The 20429-nt window shown below is 37.3% G+C and overlaps 2 protein-coding genes across 6 annotated transcripts in view; one reads left to right on the top strand and one right to left on the bottom strand.

Moving 5' to 3' along the window:
* CFAP43 (cilia and flagella associated protein 43) overlaps window positions 1-10996 on the top strand; it is an 88690-nt gene extending 77694 nt beyond the window's left edge. The window contains exons 20-28 of the mRNA XM_019636287.1: window positions 815-901; window positions 1671-1759; window positions 3557-3770; window positions 4933-5045; window positions 6186-6345; window positions 6913-7077; window positions 8730-8810; window positions 9460-9613; window positions 9801-10996. Coding sequence (XP_019491832.1) covers window positions 815-901; window positions 1671-1759; window positions 3557-3770; window positions 4933-5045; window positions 6186-6345; window positions 6913-7077; window positions 8730-8810; window positions 9460-9613; window positions 9801-9967 — 1230 coding nt within the window. The 3' untranslated portion in view covers window positions 9968-10996. The remainder of the gene's footprint in view (window positions 1-814; window positions 902-1670; window positions 1760-3556; window positions 3771-4932; window positions 5046-6185; window positions 6346-6912; window positions 7078-8729; window positions 8811-9459; window positions 9614-9800) is intronic.
* Window positions 10997-15014: 4018 nt separating this feature from the next.
* SFR1 (SWI5 dependent homologous recombination repair protein 1) lies at window positions 15015-18405 on the bottom strand. 5 transcript variants are annotated; one of them, XM_019636296.1, is made up of 4 exons: window positions 18261-18405; window positions 17323-17444; window positions 16201-16599; window positions 15015-15239 (listed from the first exon to the last, which is right to left on the bottom strand). In XM_019636296.1, exons 2-4 carry the CDS (start codon window positions 17416-17418, stop codon window positions 15048-15050), a joined length of 687 nt encoding a protein of 228 aa, XP_019491841.1. In that variant the 5' UTR covers window positions 17419-17444; window positions 18261-18405; the 3' UTR covers window positions 15015-15047. The 5 variants fall into 5 exon arrangements, with proteins under 5 accessions (XP_019491841.1, XP_019491842.1, XP_019491837.1 ...); XM_019636297.1 differs by having other exon boundaries at window positions 18253-18353; XM_019636292.1 differs by lacking the exon at window positions 18261-18405 and adding an exon at window positions 17625-18246.
* Between the last annotated feature and the right edge of the window lie 2024 nt (window positions 18406-20429).

The raw sequence follows: 20429 nt of genomic DNA, 5'->3' as shown, positions 1-20429 counted from the left end.
GTACATACTTTTTTGCTAGGAGTCTGTAAAACAGCATCTGCAAAAACTGGTAACTGCTTTAGTCACCCGCTAGTATGTAATGTAGCAGGAACTGGAGATGTGGAAATAAACAAAGACTGTCTGAATAAGAATACGGACTCTTTATTCAGACCTTGGTATATAGTAATGGAATCAGCCACCATCATTTATGTTTGGCAGATACTCAAAGGCAGGAAGAGGAATGGGAACACTTTAAAATGAAAAGAGAGGGCGTCAGGTGCACCCTGATTGGAAGTTATTGGCATGAGGGCAAGTTAATTAGAAACCAGGAACCTGTGTGATTGGTTTAGAGAGCATATCTGGCTTTTTCTGGTTGGTCCTAAGTTGAAAATGGTGGCAAAAATTAAGAAAGCTGAAAGTTATTGTCCAAGTCTTGACAGTTTGGGGCTGATCGCTGCAGAGGTTGTGGGTCAGAGTTCTATTTTTATATATGGCCTGGCTATTGTCTATTTATATCATTAGTCTCTCAGAATCCAGGCCCAGGCAACTCCCAAGCCTGTGCGTGTTTTATCATCCATACTGCCCTGCCAAGAATGCGCTGTGCTCTGTAGTCGCTTATATACTGCTGGCTATACTCAGAAACAGGTGATTGGATGTTTGTTCTTTCAAAGTCTCCAGTTGGTTTACTTTCTTCTGTAAATGTTATCTGCAATGGATACTTCACTGACACATTTATCCTGTACTGGGAAATTCTTTATTCTTTTTGTTATCCCCATTGTTTTTGTTTATACTGAGAATCTTCAGTTCCAACTGGCTATTCCTAATGTTATTATAGAACCAGACGTCCACGGCCATCCAAAAAGCTAGAGAAGACCTCGACGTGTACAAGGAACACTATGACAACTTACTGGCAGAAGACAAAGTGAGAGCCATTGTCTTATCTACTCACCAATGCAGTAGAGTTGCTGCTGCCTGGATTTGGGGGAAAATTAAAAGAAATATCATTTAATTTCCTCATAGATTTTTCTCCTACAGTAACTCTTAGTTATGGCTTAGTTATGAGTGAATGTCATCCTATGCTAATTGTATATTTTTGAAAACCCCTGTGTAAAATAAATTTTTGTAAACTTCTCTGGTTTAAGCTTTCTCTTGCACAAAAATGAGAGATATCATCTAGATTTTGGGGCTTTTCAAACTTCAAGCTGCAGGCCCCATTAGTTGGTTATGATATTAATTTAGCAGACTATGACTAGCAGTTTTATAAGGAAAAAGAATAGAGTAGAAAAGCATAAAGAATGGAATGGAATGGAATCGAATCGAGTCAAATGGAATCGAATGGAATGGAATAGAAAAGTAGGATAGACTAGACTAGAGTAGAGTAGAATAGAATAGAGTAGAATTAGAATAGAGTACCTTGCATGTTTTACGGGTAAATATTATTTTGTAATTTCTAAGACCTCTTATATGAAATAATATTTTTAACTCACTGATTATTCTTCTTATTCAAAATAAATCTCTAAGAAAGCCTTGCACAGTGGTCACCCAGTCTAGCAGGAAGTCTACTTTATAAAACAAGTTTTCATGAATTTTTAAAATCAAAGTGATACAACCCTATATTTTAAAGGGTATTGTTAACAAATAGAATGTTTCTGAAAAGATTGCAATCCTGGCAATAATCTGTTTGTCCTCAGGTTCTGGATCGCAGCTTTAAAAAGGAATTTTCTGAAATTCCTAGTCATCAGGTGGATATGCTCTACAAACTTTTTAGACGCCGACCAAGGTTTGTTTCTCCTTTGATATCATATTTCTGAGAAAAAGTTTGTAAATGAACAAGAATGTTAGTGGATTTCAGCTTTTTGTCTCAATTAGAAGAAAATATTCAACCTAACATCTTTCACATGGAAATTGTCAAGTGTCTTGATCATAACTCAGTTTTTTTAGATTATTCTTATATTTTAAGAATATATAGATAGTGAATGAAGAATAATTATTTCTTTTCATTATTTAAAAATAGTTAAGTAGGTAAGCATAGTACAATTATAGGTTCTATTTTATACAAGAAAGTAGTTCCTCTTAAGTCATGGATGGTATATAGATTTATAAATGGTTTTTCCTAAGATGTATTCCAGCAAATATAAGTCCCTTGCAGTATGAATTGGAATTACATGTAAAAGTCTTCCAGGACAAAGTAATTTTGGGGAAACACTGGGTTGAAAAAAAAAGTTAAGCAAAAAAAAAAGTGAAGGAGTTTTACTGAACAACTTCTCAGACCTTGTTTTTGGCTTTTGGACCTCCAAGAAAAAGAAATAGCAGTGTTTTCCAAACTTATTTAACCACAAATCTTCTTTCCACAGAGCATCTCATGTGATTGTGTTCAAGACAAATTTCAAAAAATGCCAGTGTAAATGATTAAAAATAACTATTTTCCAAAGAGTTCCAAAATATCTGATTTTTATACTAAGAGTAGCATTAGAATTTTATTTCTGCAGATTTCCAAAATTTTATAAGTTCAGATTTCCATAATTTTTAATCAAACATAATCTAGACATCATAGAATTTGTCACAAAGGTATAGGCTCATTTGTGTCTGAGATACAAACTCATCCTCTTCACCTTTGACAGGTTACATGCGACCCAAAGAACTCAAGTTAGGACATGTCTCATCTCTTGATTTCCCTATTTTTTAAAGTATTGAGATATAATAAGCCTGTGAGGAAAGAAGCAAGACCTCTCATATATTGGGAGGCAGCAATGAAAAAAGCATAAGTTATATTGTCCAACAGAATTAGCTTTAAATCTTAACTTCACCATCAGACCTGTGGCCTTGGGCCAATAGCTTCTCTCAGAGTCTCACTTTCCTCATCTAGAGAAAGAGGATAATGATAGTAACTTCACAGTGTATTGTAAAGCATTTTATAGTGAATGCCTGGCACAAATCTGTGTACCCTTCTTCCCTTCCCAGCCACAGCCCAAGGAAACAAAAACTAATCTATTAAGGTTGATAAAAAGAGGCACTTCTCCAGTTTTGTATATATCTGAACATAGTCCAGGCTACTCACCTGCAAAACAGTATCAGCAGAGGATGCATGGGACAGACAAGGGAACATGTACCCTTCTCCTGAGCATTTACTTGCCAGCTTAAAATACACAAACGGGAGCATTTTTCCTTTCTCATATTTTCTTATTTCTGGTATGGTCTTTCCTTTTCTGCTTAAAGAAGACCCTTTAACACTTGTAAAGCTGGTTTAATGGTGATGAGTTTTTTTAGGTTTTCTTTGTCTGGGAAACTCTCTCCTTCAAGAAGGAGATGTTTTCTACTGCAGGTAAATTTGCCAATGCTGACAACAGTTAGGGATATCTATAGTCCAGCCAACGTCATGTCTGGGGATCCAGAGAGTATGGAAGGAGGTCAGAGTTGGTGCTTTCCTCTTTGGAATAATCCACCCACCTGTCCTCAAATGCCAAAGGAAAGTGTCATGCAATGTCATACGTATGCTAAGGGTCATATTACAACATTGATTTTTTTTTTGTCTGTGTGAGAATATGAAAGATTTATGGGCTTTTATTGATAATACCAGGATTCCCAAACCAAAAGTACACTCAGATACGGCCAGTATTGTGCCTTTTGGAGAGCGACCAGGATCTGGGAAATTGAATAAAGATGCCTTTGCCCAGTTAATGAAAACCATGGATGATATGGACAATATTAATAACATGCCAGAAGGCTTGGACCCCTCAGTCTGGGAACATTTCTGCATGACCAGACGAGTGAAAGTGGAAAATGAACAGAAAGTATGTAACATTTTATTTCATTTCATTTAGTGTACAAATATAAAATACGTAGTTTTTAGTGTACTAGTATAAAGTGTATAGTTTATGGTGATCAATATTTCCAGAAAAGCTAATTATTTAGATTTTCCTACTAGGGTAGTAGTCATGTTAATAATAATGATGATGAAATAAAACATTAATCTTAGTGCTCTTGAGGGCCATGTATAGGCCTATACTTGTGTAGGCCCACACTGTTCATATGGTTATTGTTTACTTGAAATAAATATGGCTAGCCCTAATTGGGATAGGCTATCAGTGGAAAATACACACAGATTTAGAAAACTCAGTATGAAAAAAATAATGGAAAATATCTCAATATTTTTGTATGCATTACAAGTTGAAATGATAATGTTTTGGATATAGTATGTTAAATAAAATATATTAGCAAAATTAATTTTACCTGTTTAATTTCATTTTTATAATATAGCTACTATAAAATTTTAAATTACATATGTGACTTGCATTAATGGCTCACACTATATTTCTCTTGGCTAGCACTGCTGTAGACAGAACTTTCTCTCACCTCTCTGCCCTGGTCTTCAATAGTCCTCATCTCTTTTCTGTATAGATTAGAATTATATTTCACCAGAACCAACTTTATAGTTTTGCTAGAATTTTTTTTTTTAATATAGCAAAGGGTCACATGTTGAGAGTGTGCTTACTTGGGGGAAGAATCCTTCCTCGTATTACTTTTTGACCACACCCTGCCTCCCCTCCCCCAAATTCCCTAAATTCAGTGCCACATGCATTGGACTGGCATGTTTTTGCTAAAGCATCTATGATTTTATAATTTTATCTAAGATTATGAGAACACATTTTAAAATGAGTTATAAAAAAATTCTAGTTGCGTGCATATTTGATTTTCATCAAGAAGCAAATTTGACACTTTCCAAATTATTCATGGAATGTACCATGTAAGTTTCATACATCTTATATCACATAATGGCATAGACAGAAATTTTTTTAATCTCTTAGAAAGATGGGATTGTTAAACTTTTGTAACAACATTAAAAGATGTATGTTTTCTAAAGTTCTTTAAAATTAGTTTACTTTTATTTCTAAAGCTCCATACATTCGGAGATGTCTGTGGTTTGGTTTTGTTTTTTGTTTTTTGTTTTTTCAGGTAAAGCAGAAAGCAGCTGGCTTAGTAGAAATGGTGACTTTCCTCCGGAGGAGAGTTGAGGAGGATGAGAAGGTGCAAGAGGAAATTGAAAAAGTGTTCCAAGAACTCATTCTGTAATTTGAACCTTTCATTCACATTCATTTATTCAAAGTCTAAGCTAGGGCTAAGTTAGGTTGCATTATCACAGGGGAAGAATGCCTACTCACTGGCTTACAGCTGGCAGAGGCTGATCTATCTTTTTGGGCTTTATGACTTCTATTTGAAAAAGTGCATTTTGTTACATTACACCTTATATCAGAATGGAACTTACATACATGTTCCATTGCTCTTATTAAAAATAGGCAAGATTGGAAAAAATCTTATTTTTTAATCTGCTCCTTCCACATAAAAATACAAAGAATTTGTTCCTGCTAGTAAGTACTTTTGGCCTCAAACCACAAGAGCAACAGTGTGGAAAATGAAGCAGATATCCAAGAAATTTCAATGCAGACTCCTAACCAGCTAATTTTTTTTCTTTAGGGGAGTTTGTTGTGTTTTGCTGAGTGATTGGGATATTGTTTTAAATGCTTGCTTCACTTTTGGCCATATTTACAGCCACATTGTTAAATACTTCTCTGATGTTCCCCAATTCAACATTATACATCATTTTCAGATCTAGGCTGTAAGGAGAACTATGAATTACCCAAAAATAGATTTGATAAGTACCATATAGACTAAACATTGTTAATATAATATCAGGAGTCAATATGTAGTCAGAACTTGAATAGATTTGTTATTTGGCAGCATCACTGTTTTATTCCACTTAATGATCACAATTACATTAATCTTTTTTTTTACACATAAAGTAAAACTTTATGTTGAACTTTTTTTTTTTTTTTTAGCTGAGCCATCCTGCCACCTGTTGGCAGCTCAGCGGCTGCTCAGCTCGGGCCAGGACTCGAACCGCTATTGCTCAGAGCTCAAACTCTTGAGCGAGCTCTTAACCAACTGAGCCACTTGGCCAGCCCTTAAAGTAAAACTTTATGAATATGTTTTTGTCTCTACCCTTCTTTGAGCATCCTAATATGTGCAATTCATATCAATAAGAAGAGGACGTCTAGGAAAGTTCATCATTGGGAAAATATTTTCCACATTAATCTCCAGCATATTTTCCTTCAGCTAAAGGAAAATTAAGTTTGGATTTATATTCTCAGGTAATAGGTGAAACTTGAGATATAGTACAACTACTTACTTTGAAGTCTTTTTCAATCTAGATTACAGGAAGAGAAAGTGAAATTCCAGTTGAATTTGACAATCCAAATTCTCCTTAAACAAGGACAAGTAGAACTGGAGAATTTCCAATTATTGCTGGAGTATTCGGATGCAATTCTCATCAACAAGAATATAATTGAAGACCTGAATTCTGTGATTCGGGTAATTATCGTTTTTTAAGGAGAAAAATAAAACAACTTATCACCTGTTATACCAAATATTTTTCATTATTCTCCCATTTCCAAAACAAAGGGTTCATTTTCTTCTGGCTTACAGGATTTCTGACAAGATGCCTACTACATTTTCCTTTTTATCTTTGTTCCCCTTAATGTAATGTGTCTGCCTTTGAGATTTTTTCTTTATCTTTGGTTTTCAGCAGTTTATCCATAGTGTCAGGAAGCAGAACAGAGAGTATGGGTACAAATGCATACAAAATGGAAGATTGGTGATGGCAAAAGGAGTTCCTGCCTAATCATTGACATATAAAATAAATTGACTATGCCATGCAAATGTATCTTACAGTTCCTTCTGTTTAGTAACTATAATGCTTTATAGTGATCAGAAAAGAAGTAATTTTTTTCATGTTTGCTACATTTTTAAAAGAAGATAAAATTATCTCTGTGATCCAAGTGTTTTCTAATAATAACATCCAGCTTCAAATATTCTATATTCTTTATGCAGAATTGTATTATATGAATATCAGACTGTACCTATTTTTTTTTATAAAAGACTCAAGGACAAAAGAAAGTTACTAGCATGATGGAAAGTAAAGATATCCACAAAGGAATATTTCAGACTGAGTGGGAACATAAGAAAATGGAGATGGAAATGGAAGATCTCAATCAGAAGGCTTGGGATATTCAGATGCTGTTTTTTTCAAGGGAACGTCAAAAGGTAAGTTCTCCCTGCTCCAATATAAAACTTTAATTTCATTCATTAATGCATTTATTCATTCAACCAGTATTTAATAAGATGCCTCTGTGATATCGAGCATTTTCTCAGCCAGTAGTATTTCATAGTGTGCCTATGAATTCTGTCTTTTTCTTCCAGTAACTTACATTTGCTGCCTTTGGTTCTTCATAACCCATTCAGTTGAACAGTTCTATCCTGCAGTTCACTGAGGATTTCCTGATTGCCAAATCCAGTGGTCCCTTTCCCAGTTATCACCATCCCTCAACTCTATATAGCATTTGACCATCTTAATTGACCATTCCTTTGGCTGTTATCATCTGTGTTTTCTCCTGATTTTCTTCCAACATGTAAGACCATTCTGCCTCTTTTATTGATTTCTCTTTGGCTTCCAACTCTTAAATATTCTTTAAGATTCTGCCCTTTGCTCTGTTTGTGCTTCTTTCCATGCCCTCTCCTCTGATGATCTCTATTTTTCTAACTTCAATGATCACTTCTAAAGGACGAATCTAAGCTCTCTGGATTCCAATTGAATTCCAATTCCAACCCAACTTCTTTGGCCCTGACCTCCCTCAAGCTTTATTTCTATATTTCCCACCTCCAAGCAGCTGTCTTGCTTATTCCTGTTCTTTTCAGCCACTCACTCAGGCTTAAAGTTGTAGTCATCTTTGAGTCCCTTCTTTACCTAGCCTTCCAAGCCTTGCCTAGTTTATCTATTTTATTCCCTCATTCTGTATTCCCACTGCCTCTACCCTGGCTCAAGACTTCTTTTTCAACAATTTAGACTATTTTGTAATAATCGCCTAACTAGTCGCTTGACCCCAATTGGGTCTTTCTCTTATCTAATCTATACTATACACTACTGTCAGAGTAATATTCCTGTTCAGCTCTAATAACATTACTACTCTGCTCAAACATTTTACACTGCCACTTCTTACCTGGCAAATGAATTATGAAATCCTTAGGGTGCTCAGTGTTCTTCAGCCTAACTTTTCAATTCCCATTGTTCCTCTCCTACATCACTTTTCCAAGCTGATTACTGTTTTCTCGATTCTATGTCTGTGCCTAGTCCTTCTACCTGGAATATCTTTCCTCATTTTTTTTTCACATCCCAAATCCATTTTTTAAGGTCTAGCTTAAATGCCACCTCCTCCATAAAGCCTTTTGATTTCCCAAGTCCAGAGAAACCACATTTCATCTCAAACCACCTTTGAATTTGCATGTCTTTTTACATATTTTCTGGTAACTAATCAATTCTACATGTTCTCTTTTTCTTGAAGGTAAGTCATGTTATCTGTCTTTATATGCTTCCTTCAGTGTCTTTAACTGGGTCACTGCTAATATGGGACTCAAAGGAGACAAAAATTATTTGGTGAATTGAATCAATAAATTAATGAATCAATGAGAAAATAAACTCTAGGCATTTGTAATTATTAGCATTAGGTGAGGATTTCAGTGGCTAAATACATGTAAATATTATGGTTCAAGAAGTCAAATCAATCTTAACTTAGATGGGTAATTTTTATGAAAACAGTAACTTTCATAACTAAGATAATTTTTATAAAGTGATCTATTGAAAGAAATGGAGAAAACTATCCTTACATATATGGTGGGGTTTTTTTTTTTTTCTCTCAAAGTACCTAAGTGAACCAAACTATGAGACTCTGATTAACGTTCAGATTGGAATAATGGAGCAAACCATTGCTGTTTTAGATAAGGTAAGTCTCAAAGATATAGATCATTATAATCCCAACAGTTGTGATTCATTTGAACAAAGTAATAGTGTTCCAAATCATGAATTCAAACAGGGCCTAACAAAATCTTGGTCCTTTACTGATATTCAGGATGTAATTTGAGGTCACTGAATAGTGTCTTTACAACCATAACAAGTCTGGTAGACTGAAACACTTCTTTTAATGTTAGAATTAACCCCTTAGGAGATATCTGAGTATACATGAATTTCCTATTAAATGTTAGGTTATGATTTGTGTAATAGAAGTGTTGCTAGTCTTTCCTTGGCATTGTAAAGGCTTCGTTTTTTAAATAACTGCTTAACAAATGCTCAGTTTTGATTGTGTCGTATATATAAAATTAAAACAAAGTAATCACAAAGATATGTGTTTTTTTTACCTTCTCTCATTTTTAAGAATATATAAGATTTTTTTCTGAAATGTGGGTTTAACATACCATTCTATCTTTCAACAAATAATTTAGGTGTACCTACTATGTGCAGGTACTATGCTAGGCACTAGGGATATGGCGATAAGACATCTTAATGATAATGAATTTAAAATTTAATAATGTCTTTATAAAATATCTTTTTTTTCAAATTATTTTTGTGTGGTATCATGGGAACAAACACTACAGACCCACAAAAAGAATGTGGAAAACTGCAAAAAACTACTAAAAAAACTGGGAAAGTTCAGCAATCAAAAAGATGTAGCAAATTATACTCTAAGCTGCAATTTACGAGAAGAGTTGGTGGCTGTCTCAGAGAGAAAAGACATCTGTAATGCATTAGGTAAGCATCTTTTTTCCTTACTTAACTGTAGGTTTCTTTAAAAGTAATCAGTATTCCTGAAATCTATATAGTTGTTATAAAGTTACCAGCGTTTCTTCCACATGTTTAATTGACTCAGTGCTATTTCTATATTTAAAAGTATAGATAATAATCCAACTAATTCCCTTCTTCTTCATTTTTGGGATAGGGTCTAAATTGACTTGTGAAAAGATTGCCAAAGAACGATATGAAAACATTATACAACAGCAAAAGTTAACAAATATTTCAAAAGAACAAGCTGAACAGATTTTAATACTGCAAGCCGAAGTTGAAAGACTAAGAATGAAAACATTTCCTGCTCTTGTTCCAATGTAAAAGCACTGGTGGGAAACACAAGGCCAAGTCAATCATTTAAAAAATAATTTCATTTGATTAAAATGATTTTTTTATTCTTTCATATCAGGAAACTTAAGTAGAGCCTCTTCTCAGTTGCATATTTTTAATATAAATTATTTAATTTTAGCTTTAATCATTATAAAAATGTTCGTCCTGCCTGAATAAATGTATAAACTATCATGAATTGTTTTCAAGAATGAACAAGATTTTAACTCAGAAAGTATTCAAAATCTATTTTATTTATTTAGTCTTAATTTGATCAAAAAGTGTTTTCATAGTAATAGCGTAGAAAGTCTTAAAGACAAAACGAAATTATTCTAAGTCACTACTGGCATTTCTAATTTTATAAAATTATCGGAACAAGGTGAACTGTTTACTTTTACCAAGTCCTAAATCATTTGTAAATTACAGTATATTTTTTTCTACATAAACATAACATAATCTTCAACATTTCATATTCATTGTTACGGAACTCAATTTTGTGCCCTACTCAATAGGGTTTAGCGAACAGAAAAAAAAGCGTTTTCTGATTTCTTTGAAAAGTTTATTGCTGTATTCATGTAGATGATAATTAAATGATAAGATTCACTGGTCAGAAAACTGCTTTGCCCTTCCATAGCCTATGGACTGCTGCATTCCAAGATGATACCACTGGGATCATTGACCACAATCTCCAAGTTATGTCAATGTCTCATTGTTTTGCAATTTGTTAATTAACTGTTAAGTTTAATCGGTAACACCATGTCCAGTGTACACTGGTGTAGGTAAAGCAAGAGAGCTATTATAAAAACTTCTACTTAGGGCCGGCCGAGTGGCACGTTGGTTAGGAGTTGGCTTGGGATGCCAGCTCTGAGCAGCAGGGCCCCAATTCGTATCCCACATATGAGGGCCAGTGACGTTGCGCCCTCTACAGCTAAAATGATGGACAACAGCTCCACCCAGCAACAGTGGGGCTGGCCGGCAGCAGGCCACGTGAGCTGCCATGAGCCGCTGTGAGCGGCCGTCCAATGGCCGGTGATTGTGTCACCCAGGAAGAACACAATGATAATACCAACATGGGCCGGTGAAGCGACGTCCTCCACATCTAGACTGAAGAACAAAAGGACAGCAACTTGTCTGTTCCCCTCCCCCAATTCCCCAATAATAAAATCTTTTAAAAAAAAACTACTTAGAAAAAAATCTTTAGATTTTAAATCTTTTATTTAGAAATTACCAGGATAGTACCACAATTGCTCACCCATGCACCAATCAATGCTGGATGGGAATGGTAAGAAAAATTATAGGACCAACATTTTTGATGACTCCCCTCCTTAGTACTAGAATGACTCCTAACGTAGTCAGTTTGGCTGATTCAATGGGGGAGTGCCCATTGGTAACCCTACATCTATGGTCCTTCAAAATTATCTCTGACAGAGGGACTGTGTAGGGTGAGAGGATGGACACAAGGGTGGAGAAGTGTATGAAAAGTACAAATACTCTGTATTTAAGATGGAATAGTCAGAAGTTCTCTGTCCTGTTGGTTTGAGTCAACCATGGATATACTAGGATTTTTTTTCTTTCTGGTGATACAAATTCCATGTCACCTAAATGAGCTGCCTGGAGGCTCCGTTTGCTAATAGTGAATGCCATAAATTTCACTAGATAATGCTCTGTAGATTTTCAGGTCTTAGCAAACTGAACAGCCTGTGTGATTTCTATTTCTTAGTGGCCACCCTGGGCGACTCTGGCAATGCTCCTTGCTTGAATGCCACAGCTTTGAGACATGGATAGAGTGGAGGTTAGCAGGAACCCCTTGCCCTCAGGCTGTATTCTAATAGCAGTACTTTTCAACAGGAGGTAACTTCTGGTTTGGGGGGTTGGCTTTGGAAGGGCACATGGGTCATGCATCCCAACCTACTCTTGATACTGTCCATGGTACTGATTCCTCTCAGCTTCTGCTGAAATAGCAATTATATTTTTATAGCCCTTTAAAATATTATCTATATTATTAAGAAATATAATTAATTGGGTCAAACATAGCATGGCCTTAAGCATAGCACTTAAATCCTGGTTTTAAAATCCTGGCTCTGCCACTTCAGTTTTAAATAACAACTTAGTTTTTAAATAACTACTTAATCTTAAACTTTTTTATCTTGAAAATTGGGGTGTTGGTAATTGTAATATTCAAATGAGTTAACATTTTTTAAACTGATACAAACCAAGTGCTAAGGTGATAACTTATACATTTTTATAAAAATGTTATTCAGTGGTTTTCAATACAAGCTTATCTCATTTTATTGCATTTTGCTTTATTGTGATTCAGATATTGTGTTGTTTTACAAATTTGTTTGTAGCAACACTGCTTTGAGCAAGTCTATTGGCACCATGTTTCCAACAGCATTTGCTTACTTCATGTCTGTGTGTCACATTTTAGTAATTCTCACAATACTTCAAACTTTTTCATTATTATTATATATGTTATGGTGATCTGTGATCTTTGATGTTACTATTGTAATTTTGGGGCACCACAAACCATGCCCATATAAGACAGTGAACTTAAAGGATAAATGTGTGTGTTCTGACTGCTCACCGACTGGTTGCTCCTTTCCTTGGGCATCCCTGTTCCCTGAGACAAACATTTGAATTGGGCAAATTAATAACCCTACAATGGCCTCTAAGTGTTCAAATGAAGTCACACATCTCTCACTTTAAATCAAAAGCTAGAAATGATTAAGCTTAATGAGGAAGGCATGTCGAAAACTGAGACAAGCTGAAAACCAAGCCTCTTGTGCCAAAATTAGCCAAATTATACTGGGAAACCAAAAAGTTCATGTGGTCTGGAACAGAGCCCACAATACCTCTCAGGTATGCCTGTAAATGTATCCCATTAAATGGAGGTGAAATTGAACAGAAATGGGGGAAAAAAAAAAGGACCACCTCACAGGTATCCCTAGGCCCCAAACTCTTCCATAAGCCTGATCCACGACCCACCTCCTATTGCTGGAGTGCCCGCTGTACTGTTGGAGCCCTCAGCATCCAGCCAATGCCTTGGAAATGCCCACTACTATGACCCCATCTGATCTTCTGAACTCTCCCAGAACCAGACTCCCACTGATGCTGTAGTTTCTCCAAGTGAACATGTCATGGTGACTCCAGGGGATGTGCTAGTCAGCAGTGGTCAGCTGTAGACAAATGCCAGCACCATCAGCAGGGAAACCCCTTCCTGTGCCACATTTAGGCTCTCTGGCTGGGCAGCAAGCAGTGACAGAGGCTGGTAGGCACAAAACAGAACGGCTCCCCAGGGGTGCCCATCTAGGAACCCCAGGGTCAGGGGAGGACCATGTGAGGCCTGGACCAGTCCTCTTGGGTTCACAGAAGCCAATGGCAGTGGCAGTGTCTAGAAGGCAGAGGAGATAGGAGCAGGGTAAGCGTTTACTGGTAAGGGCACTAACAATTAGACTGGATGCAAGAGCTGAGTCCTTGGGTCTCCTGCTATGCCAAATATTAAGTTTGTTAGAATATGGGAGAGACTGGGCTAAAAGTGGGGTGCGCTTGGAGGAGGAGTTCTACTAGTATGGAGGTTGGTTTTTTTTTTTAACTAAAGCTGATTTAGCCCTTAAAAGGACCCAAAAACAGACACCCAGAAATCCCACAAGGCTGGAAGTACACAAGTTTTTCTGCCTCCAAGGTTACAAGTACATAAAACAGCTCAGCCACAAAAAGAGATGAGCTTTCTTTTCCTGAGCAGAAGTCCAAATTCTCAGAGACTGGGCTAGCGTGGGTCATATTTCTGTATATGGCCAGGACGACAGGTAACGTACAACACGGCAGCCAGAAACAAAACCCTATGAAGGTGGGTTTCTGGCTGAGGAGTAACTGAACCTGCTATTGGGTTGTCGGAAGTCATGACGTATTTTTTCTGTTTTTCGTTGCAAAAATGCGTCATGACTTTTCCGACAACCCAATAGATGGAAAGCCCTTCAGACTCAGCTATAATCTTACCTAGCGCTCCACAGGCCTGTGCCAATCCACCATCTCCCCACAGAAGTAGTTCAAGAAAAGAAGTATGAAAATCTTAGTTTAATCTATTTCATAGATGAAGCTAGAAAAGTAGATGAATGTGAAAGACCTGGTAGGCCATGCTACCTTGAAATGAGAGAGAAGGATATGTGGTTTTGTAAGAGATAGTCATTTCACTAAATGAGATAAGGTATACAAGAAACATATCTGAAGAGACAGGAGGAATATAATTTTGGACATGAGTTTAATTACCTGCAGGACCATCCAGATGGAAATAATATGCTAAATAAATGGAAGCAGATTCAAAAACTTAGGATAGAGGCAAGCAATTTTTTTCCCAGTTTAGGTTTAGACCAGCGGTTCTCAACCTGTGGGTCGTGACCCCTTTGGGGGTCGAATGACCCTTTCACAGGGGTCGCCTAAGACCATCGGAAAACAAAAAGATATTTACATAACAGTAGCAAAATTACAGTTATAGAGTAGCAACGAAAATATATTATGGTTGGAGGTCACCACAACATGAGGAACTGTATTAAGGGGTCGCAGCATTAGGAAGGTTGAGAACCGCTTGTTTAGACATTCACCAGATTGGACTATTTTTTTTTCTAAACATTTTATTGGGGAATTGGGATAGGGGAACAGTGTTGGGGAATTGGAGAAGGGGAACAGCCAAGTTGTTGTCCTTCAGTCTTAGTTGTGGAGGGCACAGCTAGCTCAGCTCCAAGTCCAGTCGCCATTGACTTTTTTTTAACATTTAAAAACCTTTTACCACAATAAACAAAACAATGTATTACAACTTCCAGAAATGCCCAAATTATTTTTAAAACAGGATTTAAAATTTTTTTTCACAGTTTTTAAATGTAAAATTTTCTTTGGCAAATTTATCCAAAATAAAAAGTTTGCATTTTAGAACTTAGTTTACATTTATATAACTGAGTAACCTAAATTGATGTTCATCAAGATACCTTCCTGTAACCCCTAATGGTTTATATCTTCACTTTAAAATGTAGTATCTTTTAAGCTGTCATTCTCAAAGATATTCTGGAGGAAAAAATATAAATTAAACACCTATAAATTCTTCTTCACTTCTGTTATAATGTAGCAATTTATCATCTAATCCATAGTGGTCTATCAACTGAGTAAGGCTGAGTTTTTTGTTCTCCTCGGACATGGCTGACTGTAACTCATAAAGCAACAGCTGGCTACAGCTTCTCCACTTCTTTATTAACAACTGTAACTGTGACAGGTCATTCTGAAACAGAAAAGAAAAAAATTATAAATATATAATTAGACAGGCATCCTATTTTTACTTAATGAAAGCTGTTAAATCAGTCAGTGAGTATGTTTAAAGGGTAACACACTTGTCATGAATGGGGACTTCTATCCAGGAAGAAGTAGGGTGGTTTTAAGTAGAACAGTTACAATGACATTCAAATTGAGTTCTATGGCTATTTTGTTTGGTCTAAGCTCTGGGCCTTCCTCGCTGTCAGGGAAAAATCAATCATTAAATAGGGCAAAACTACATATATAGAGAAGGAACAAGGTAGGTAAGAAAAAAAATTCACTTTTCTTATTACAACTGTACTTTAAAATTGAGAATATTCAAATTAAAAATATTTTTCAACATTCACTGCCTCATAAAATGAAAGCAGTTATTATCTAGGACAATCTTAAAAACTCAAGAGCGCAAATAAGATATATTATTCCATCATTTATTCCATATCGCTGGGGAAGAAGGAGCAATTACATATACATGAGTGATCCTAGTAAGTAAAGGTTATCGTCTGCCAAGTGCCCAAGTTCTATTTAATTCAACCTATCTGGGTTGAAATCTAAACTCGAATATATACTTGTGTTTTCTCAAACAAAATGCCTGAAAACTTTAATAATTTGGAGGCACAAGATTATTAGTAAAAATACTTTTTATGTACTCTGTGGCCCGTTTTTAGCTTTTATAAATCACTCACTGTCAGCTGTCACTTCTGTTCTCATTGTACTTGTGTCTAACATTTGATACTTCAAATACTGCTACAGGCTGGAAAAGTTTCAACTGCATATTAAATGATTAAACTTAGCTTATTGCTTATTATGCTAAATAATTTTCTCTTTTTGAAATGACTTTCCTATCATTTATCTAAAAGTAAAAAATAAATTTAAAAAATAATTAAAAATTTTTTAAAATAATTAAGCAATTGTTCTGAAATTATTCTCACCTTTGATCTATACATTTTGACTAGTTTTAGCCTCCGAAGAAGGTCTTCTTTCTCTTGAATCTGCTTCACCAATTTTGATTTTTCTTCGTTTAATCCTTGTTTGGGAAGATTCTGATTCACAAAGTCATTCTGGAGATCACTGCAAGACCCAGTAGATTCACATGCACTGATATTCTTGAAGGTATTTTTCAAATACGTACTTTCTCTAAATTCACTGTCAATGTGTTTAAAATTTTCTTGAAATTCCAAACAGCTTTCTTTTGTGGAAGATGCTGGTTTCTCTGAAAAGCTCTGATTGTTTTCTTCATTCTCTACTTTAAGACGTTTTACCACACTGTAACAGGAATTAAATGAAGATCTAGTTTTTCTTAACCTTTCTCTAAGTGTTGCACTCATAGGCTGTAAAAAGGCACAAACATTAATAATGTTCATCAAGAAAAACATTGTTGATGTAAATAAATTTACTAGAAATAGACTTTACATTTCTATGGTACACACCACTAGATGGCTTTCTGTCTCCATGTATCTAAAGTAACCATCACAAAATGTTTAATTCCTGGAAGCTCCATTAGCTTTATTCTCTTTTTATTTTAGCAAAGTCAGCACTCTTCTAAAATAGTGTTGAGACACTTATCCCAGTAATCACAAACATTTGTTCAGCAACTAGCACATGCCTTGCACTACTCTAGGTGCTTCAACAGTTACAAATTAAGGAGAAGACCTAGATAGATTCTGCCACCGAAGACCTTCATGACAATGCAGATTCAAACTTCTTCAATTTTTAATTTTTTAATAACCTGATCTGAAACTAAAGGAAATAATTGATTCAAGATGAAAATTTGGGGGTGGGGAAAGGTCAAATACGTTATCTTAGAAAATCTAAAATTATTTAATACATACTCATTAATGCTACACATCATGTTAATATACACGCTTCAGTAGATTTAAAACCACCATTGCCACAACAATTAGAAATGACAAAATTGGTGAAAAATATAATTATTGCATTATTCTGTACACCTGAAACTAATAATAATGATAATAATAATAATAATAATAATAATAATAATAATAATAAAAGATAGAATTGCTCCACTGAAAAAAAACTAAGATTTTTCATACTTGTTTTCTTGAACTACTTCTATGGGGAGACGGTGGATTGGCACCGGCCTGTGGAGTGCTAGGTAATATCACAGCTGAGTCTGAAGGGCTTTCCATCTTGAAAATGCAACCTTGGTTTACCGCTAAAAAAAGACAAAAATAAGCACAAAATAGCAATCAAATTAACCCACACCTCCTCCATACATCCATCCCTCAATTTTTATCAAAGAAGCTTTTAAATGTAGGTAACATCAGCAAGTAAGCCAGTAACTTCCTCTTTCCCTTAGTTGTGATTCCCTTTTGCTCTTTTTGTTGTCATTTACCATTTACCCTCCTAAACAAGGTTGTGTCCGTCCATCGTGACTGTGTTTTCTCATGACCAATTACTAGCGTCTCATATAAACAAGACTCTCCGTTTGTTTTTATCAAAATATTCTTAAATCTGCCATATGGGGGTTGGGGTAAATAATTCTTTCATTTCGTTACGCCAGCTTCATAATGAAAGGAAATATAACTGAGACATCGACTCAAGGAACATGATCAGTCACACTACCCTAAACCCTAAAAGCTGTGTGACTAGAACCAATGATGCTCCAAGCCTGAGGGATAAGGAACACAAGGACAGATAAATTTACGGCTGTTTGCATCGTTTTTAGTAGTGAATAGACCCCGAAAAGGAGAGTGGACTTAAGTTTGTTTCTCAAAGGCATCAACTTTACAGGTAAAAGAAACCAGAGGGAAGAGTCCTCTTTCCCTCCCACCATTGCAGAAAACCCGCACTAGCCCTCGAGAGACACCAGGCCTGAAGTGGGACTGAGAGGTGCCCTGACCCCGACCGGAAAGGAGCTCTGTTCGACTGCACAGCCGATGCCGGAAGCAGTCCAGCCCTCAAACATCTACTCGCCACCCCGTATACTATCTCCCTCCGCCATCCCCAGAGTGTAGAAAAACCTAGCAACCGAGGCCGCGAAAGCTCCCGTTCCAGGGGTGGGGCCGCGCGGGAGGCGGAAAAGACGTGTGATTGGCCGGAATAACTGACACGCGCAGCTCCGCTTCACGCAGCGCCCGCGAGCGGCAACTGCAGCGCGCGCGACCTCGAGCATCCGCAAGGGCGCGAGGGCGGGGCGGGGCGAGGCGGGGCCAGGAAGGAGGCGGCAGAGACGAGTGATTGGCCAGATTGACTGACGCTCGCAGCTCTGCTCCGCCCAGCGTTTTAGCCCGGCGGGATTGCGCGCGCGCGCAGTCTAGAGCCTTGGTCGCGCAGGGTGCGTGCCGCGCTGACGGGTCCGACGAGACTGCGCTTCTCTTCGCGGCTTCCCGTCCCTCCTCTTTCCGTGCAAAACCTTTCATGTTTTTGTGTGTGTTGTGCCCTACGCCTGAGCATGCCCCTCCCATTCTCTTGGCTCCCGTCTGTCTCTTCTCGCTCACCACAGCAAAGGCATTTCCTCACACTTGACGGGATCAAAAGTCGCAGGGCCTGCTCTGTGTTAAATGTACAGCTTGTAAACTCCCCAAATGCAGCGGCCACAAAAGAGCAGCGCTGAGTTAAGTGGCCTGTTGAGAATCCAACATGTTAGCAATCTCTCCAAGATTCCCTGCGGATGGATGCAGGTGAGCTCATTTCTAGCCTTTGTTGCCACAAAGTCGGCGGTCCAGTCACTGGTTTTCTACTGTATTCTACCTCAAAATTTAGATTCCTTGGCTTGGCTTCAACTCTTAGTGAAATCTGAGAGAAAATGTAGGCCAATGAAATTTGTTGAGGCGCAATCAAGGAAGTAGAACAACCCCTAAATAAGATCATATTGGTCCAGAATTAAGACGTTTGAGGCAAACCTGGCCCTTGCTGAATATTGGGCAGCGACATCCTCCATCTAAAATATCCTCTTCGGTTTCCTGTTGGCATGTTCTGTTGCTGTGCAACAACAAAGTTAACTAAATTGGGTGGAGCACTGGGTTTAGGGAAAGACAGTTGAGTAATTTCTGAGTCAAGAGGAAGTTGGGCATTTTAAGGGGCCAGTGTTTTCAATCTTAGCAAATGGCCTTTTTAAACGTTGACACTGTCTCTTTACTAACATCTGTTTGATAATGGCTGAGAAGTGGCCGGGACCCAGAAGAAGACTAAGCCCTACGCAGTTGGATGTAAATACAGAACCTGGACACCTAATGCAGTGATTAAAGACTTAAATGTGGGGGCCGGCCGAGTAGCAAATTGGTTAAGAGTTGGCTTGGGACACCAGCTCTGAGCAGCAGGGCCCCGGATTGGATCCCACATATGAGGGCCAGTGACACTGCCCTCTACAGCTAAGATGCTGAACAACAGCTCAACCTGGAGCTGGGCTGCTTTGGGGCGGGCCAGCAGCTGGCGTGCACCTTTGTGGGCTGCCGTGAGCGGCCGTCCAATGGCCGGCCAGTGACTGCCTCACCAGGAAGAGCGCAATGATGATGCCAACATGGGCCAGTGAAGCCATGTCCTGCACAACTAGACTGAAGAACAAAAGGACAGCAACTTGTTTGTTCCCCTTCCCCGATTCCTTAATAAAATCTCAAAAAAACACAAAACTTAAATGTGGGAGTCAAATTGCCTAGGCTCAAATCCCGACACCATCATTTTATGTGCTTTGTAATGTAGTGTCACTGTGCCTTGGTTTCCTCAGTGGGTAAAAATGGGGTATAAAGTGACCTCCTAGGGATTGGAGATTAAATAAGATTTCATTACAGGCAATGAGAACAGCAGTAGGTATTAGGAAGCACTCAATAGTTTTTATTTTACATATGCAACTGTATTCACCATTCCCAAATTGATTTAAAGGAATGCATCACATAATTATTTCACCCCTTCACTTATCTCCCCCCAAAAGGCCACTGATTTTTCTTAAAGGTGCTGTGATCTGTAAAGTCTCTCACCATCTAAGCCATAAATAGCAGAAGAGTTGTGGCCTTCAGAATAATATGTATACCATTCTTTCTAAATTTTTCAAACATTATATAAATTAACCTGAAAGAATTTACAAAATAAAAGAGAGAATTCATGATTGTTTGATACAGATGTTACCTAACGAAGCCACAGTTCCTAGTTTGTACATTTATTTCTCCCTTTACTCGTCTACTGGCATCAGTTACACTGAAAA

This window comes from Hipposideros armiger, unplaced genomic scaffold (assembly GCF_001890085.2).
Source record: "Hipposideros armiger isolate ML-2016 unplaced genomic scaffold, ASM189008v1 scaffold_28, whole genome shotgun sequence".
NCBI classification, from domain to species: Eukaryota; Metazoa; Chordata; class Mammalia; order Chiroptera; family Hipposideridae; genus Hipposideros; species Hipposideros armiger.
The sequence above is the reverse complement of the archived record's forward strand: the minus strand, read 5'-3'. Positions and strand labels throughout refer to the sequence as shown.

Excerpts from the sequence above, each read along its gene's own strand:
- SFR1 (XM_019636296.1), bottom strand. The coding sequence starts at position 17,418 with ATGGAAAGCCCTTCAGACTCAGCTGTGATATTACCTAGCACTCCACAG. Across the intron at positions 16,600-17,322 it reads GAAGTAGTTCAAGAAAACAA|CCTATGAGTGCAACACTTAG; the intron begins GTATGAAAAATC and ends GCCTTTTTACAG. Across the intron at positions 15,240-16,200 it reads TCAAAATGTATAGATCAAAG|AATGACCTGTCACAGTTACA; the intron begins GTGAGAATAATT and ends TTTCTGTTTCAG.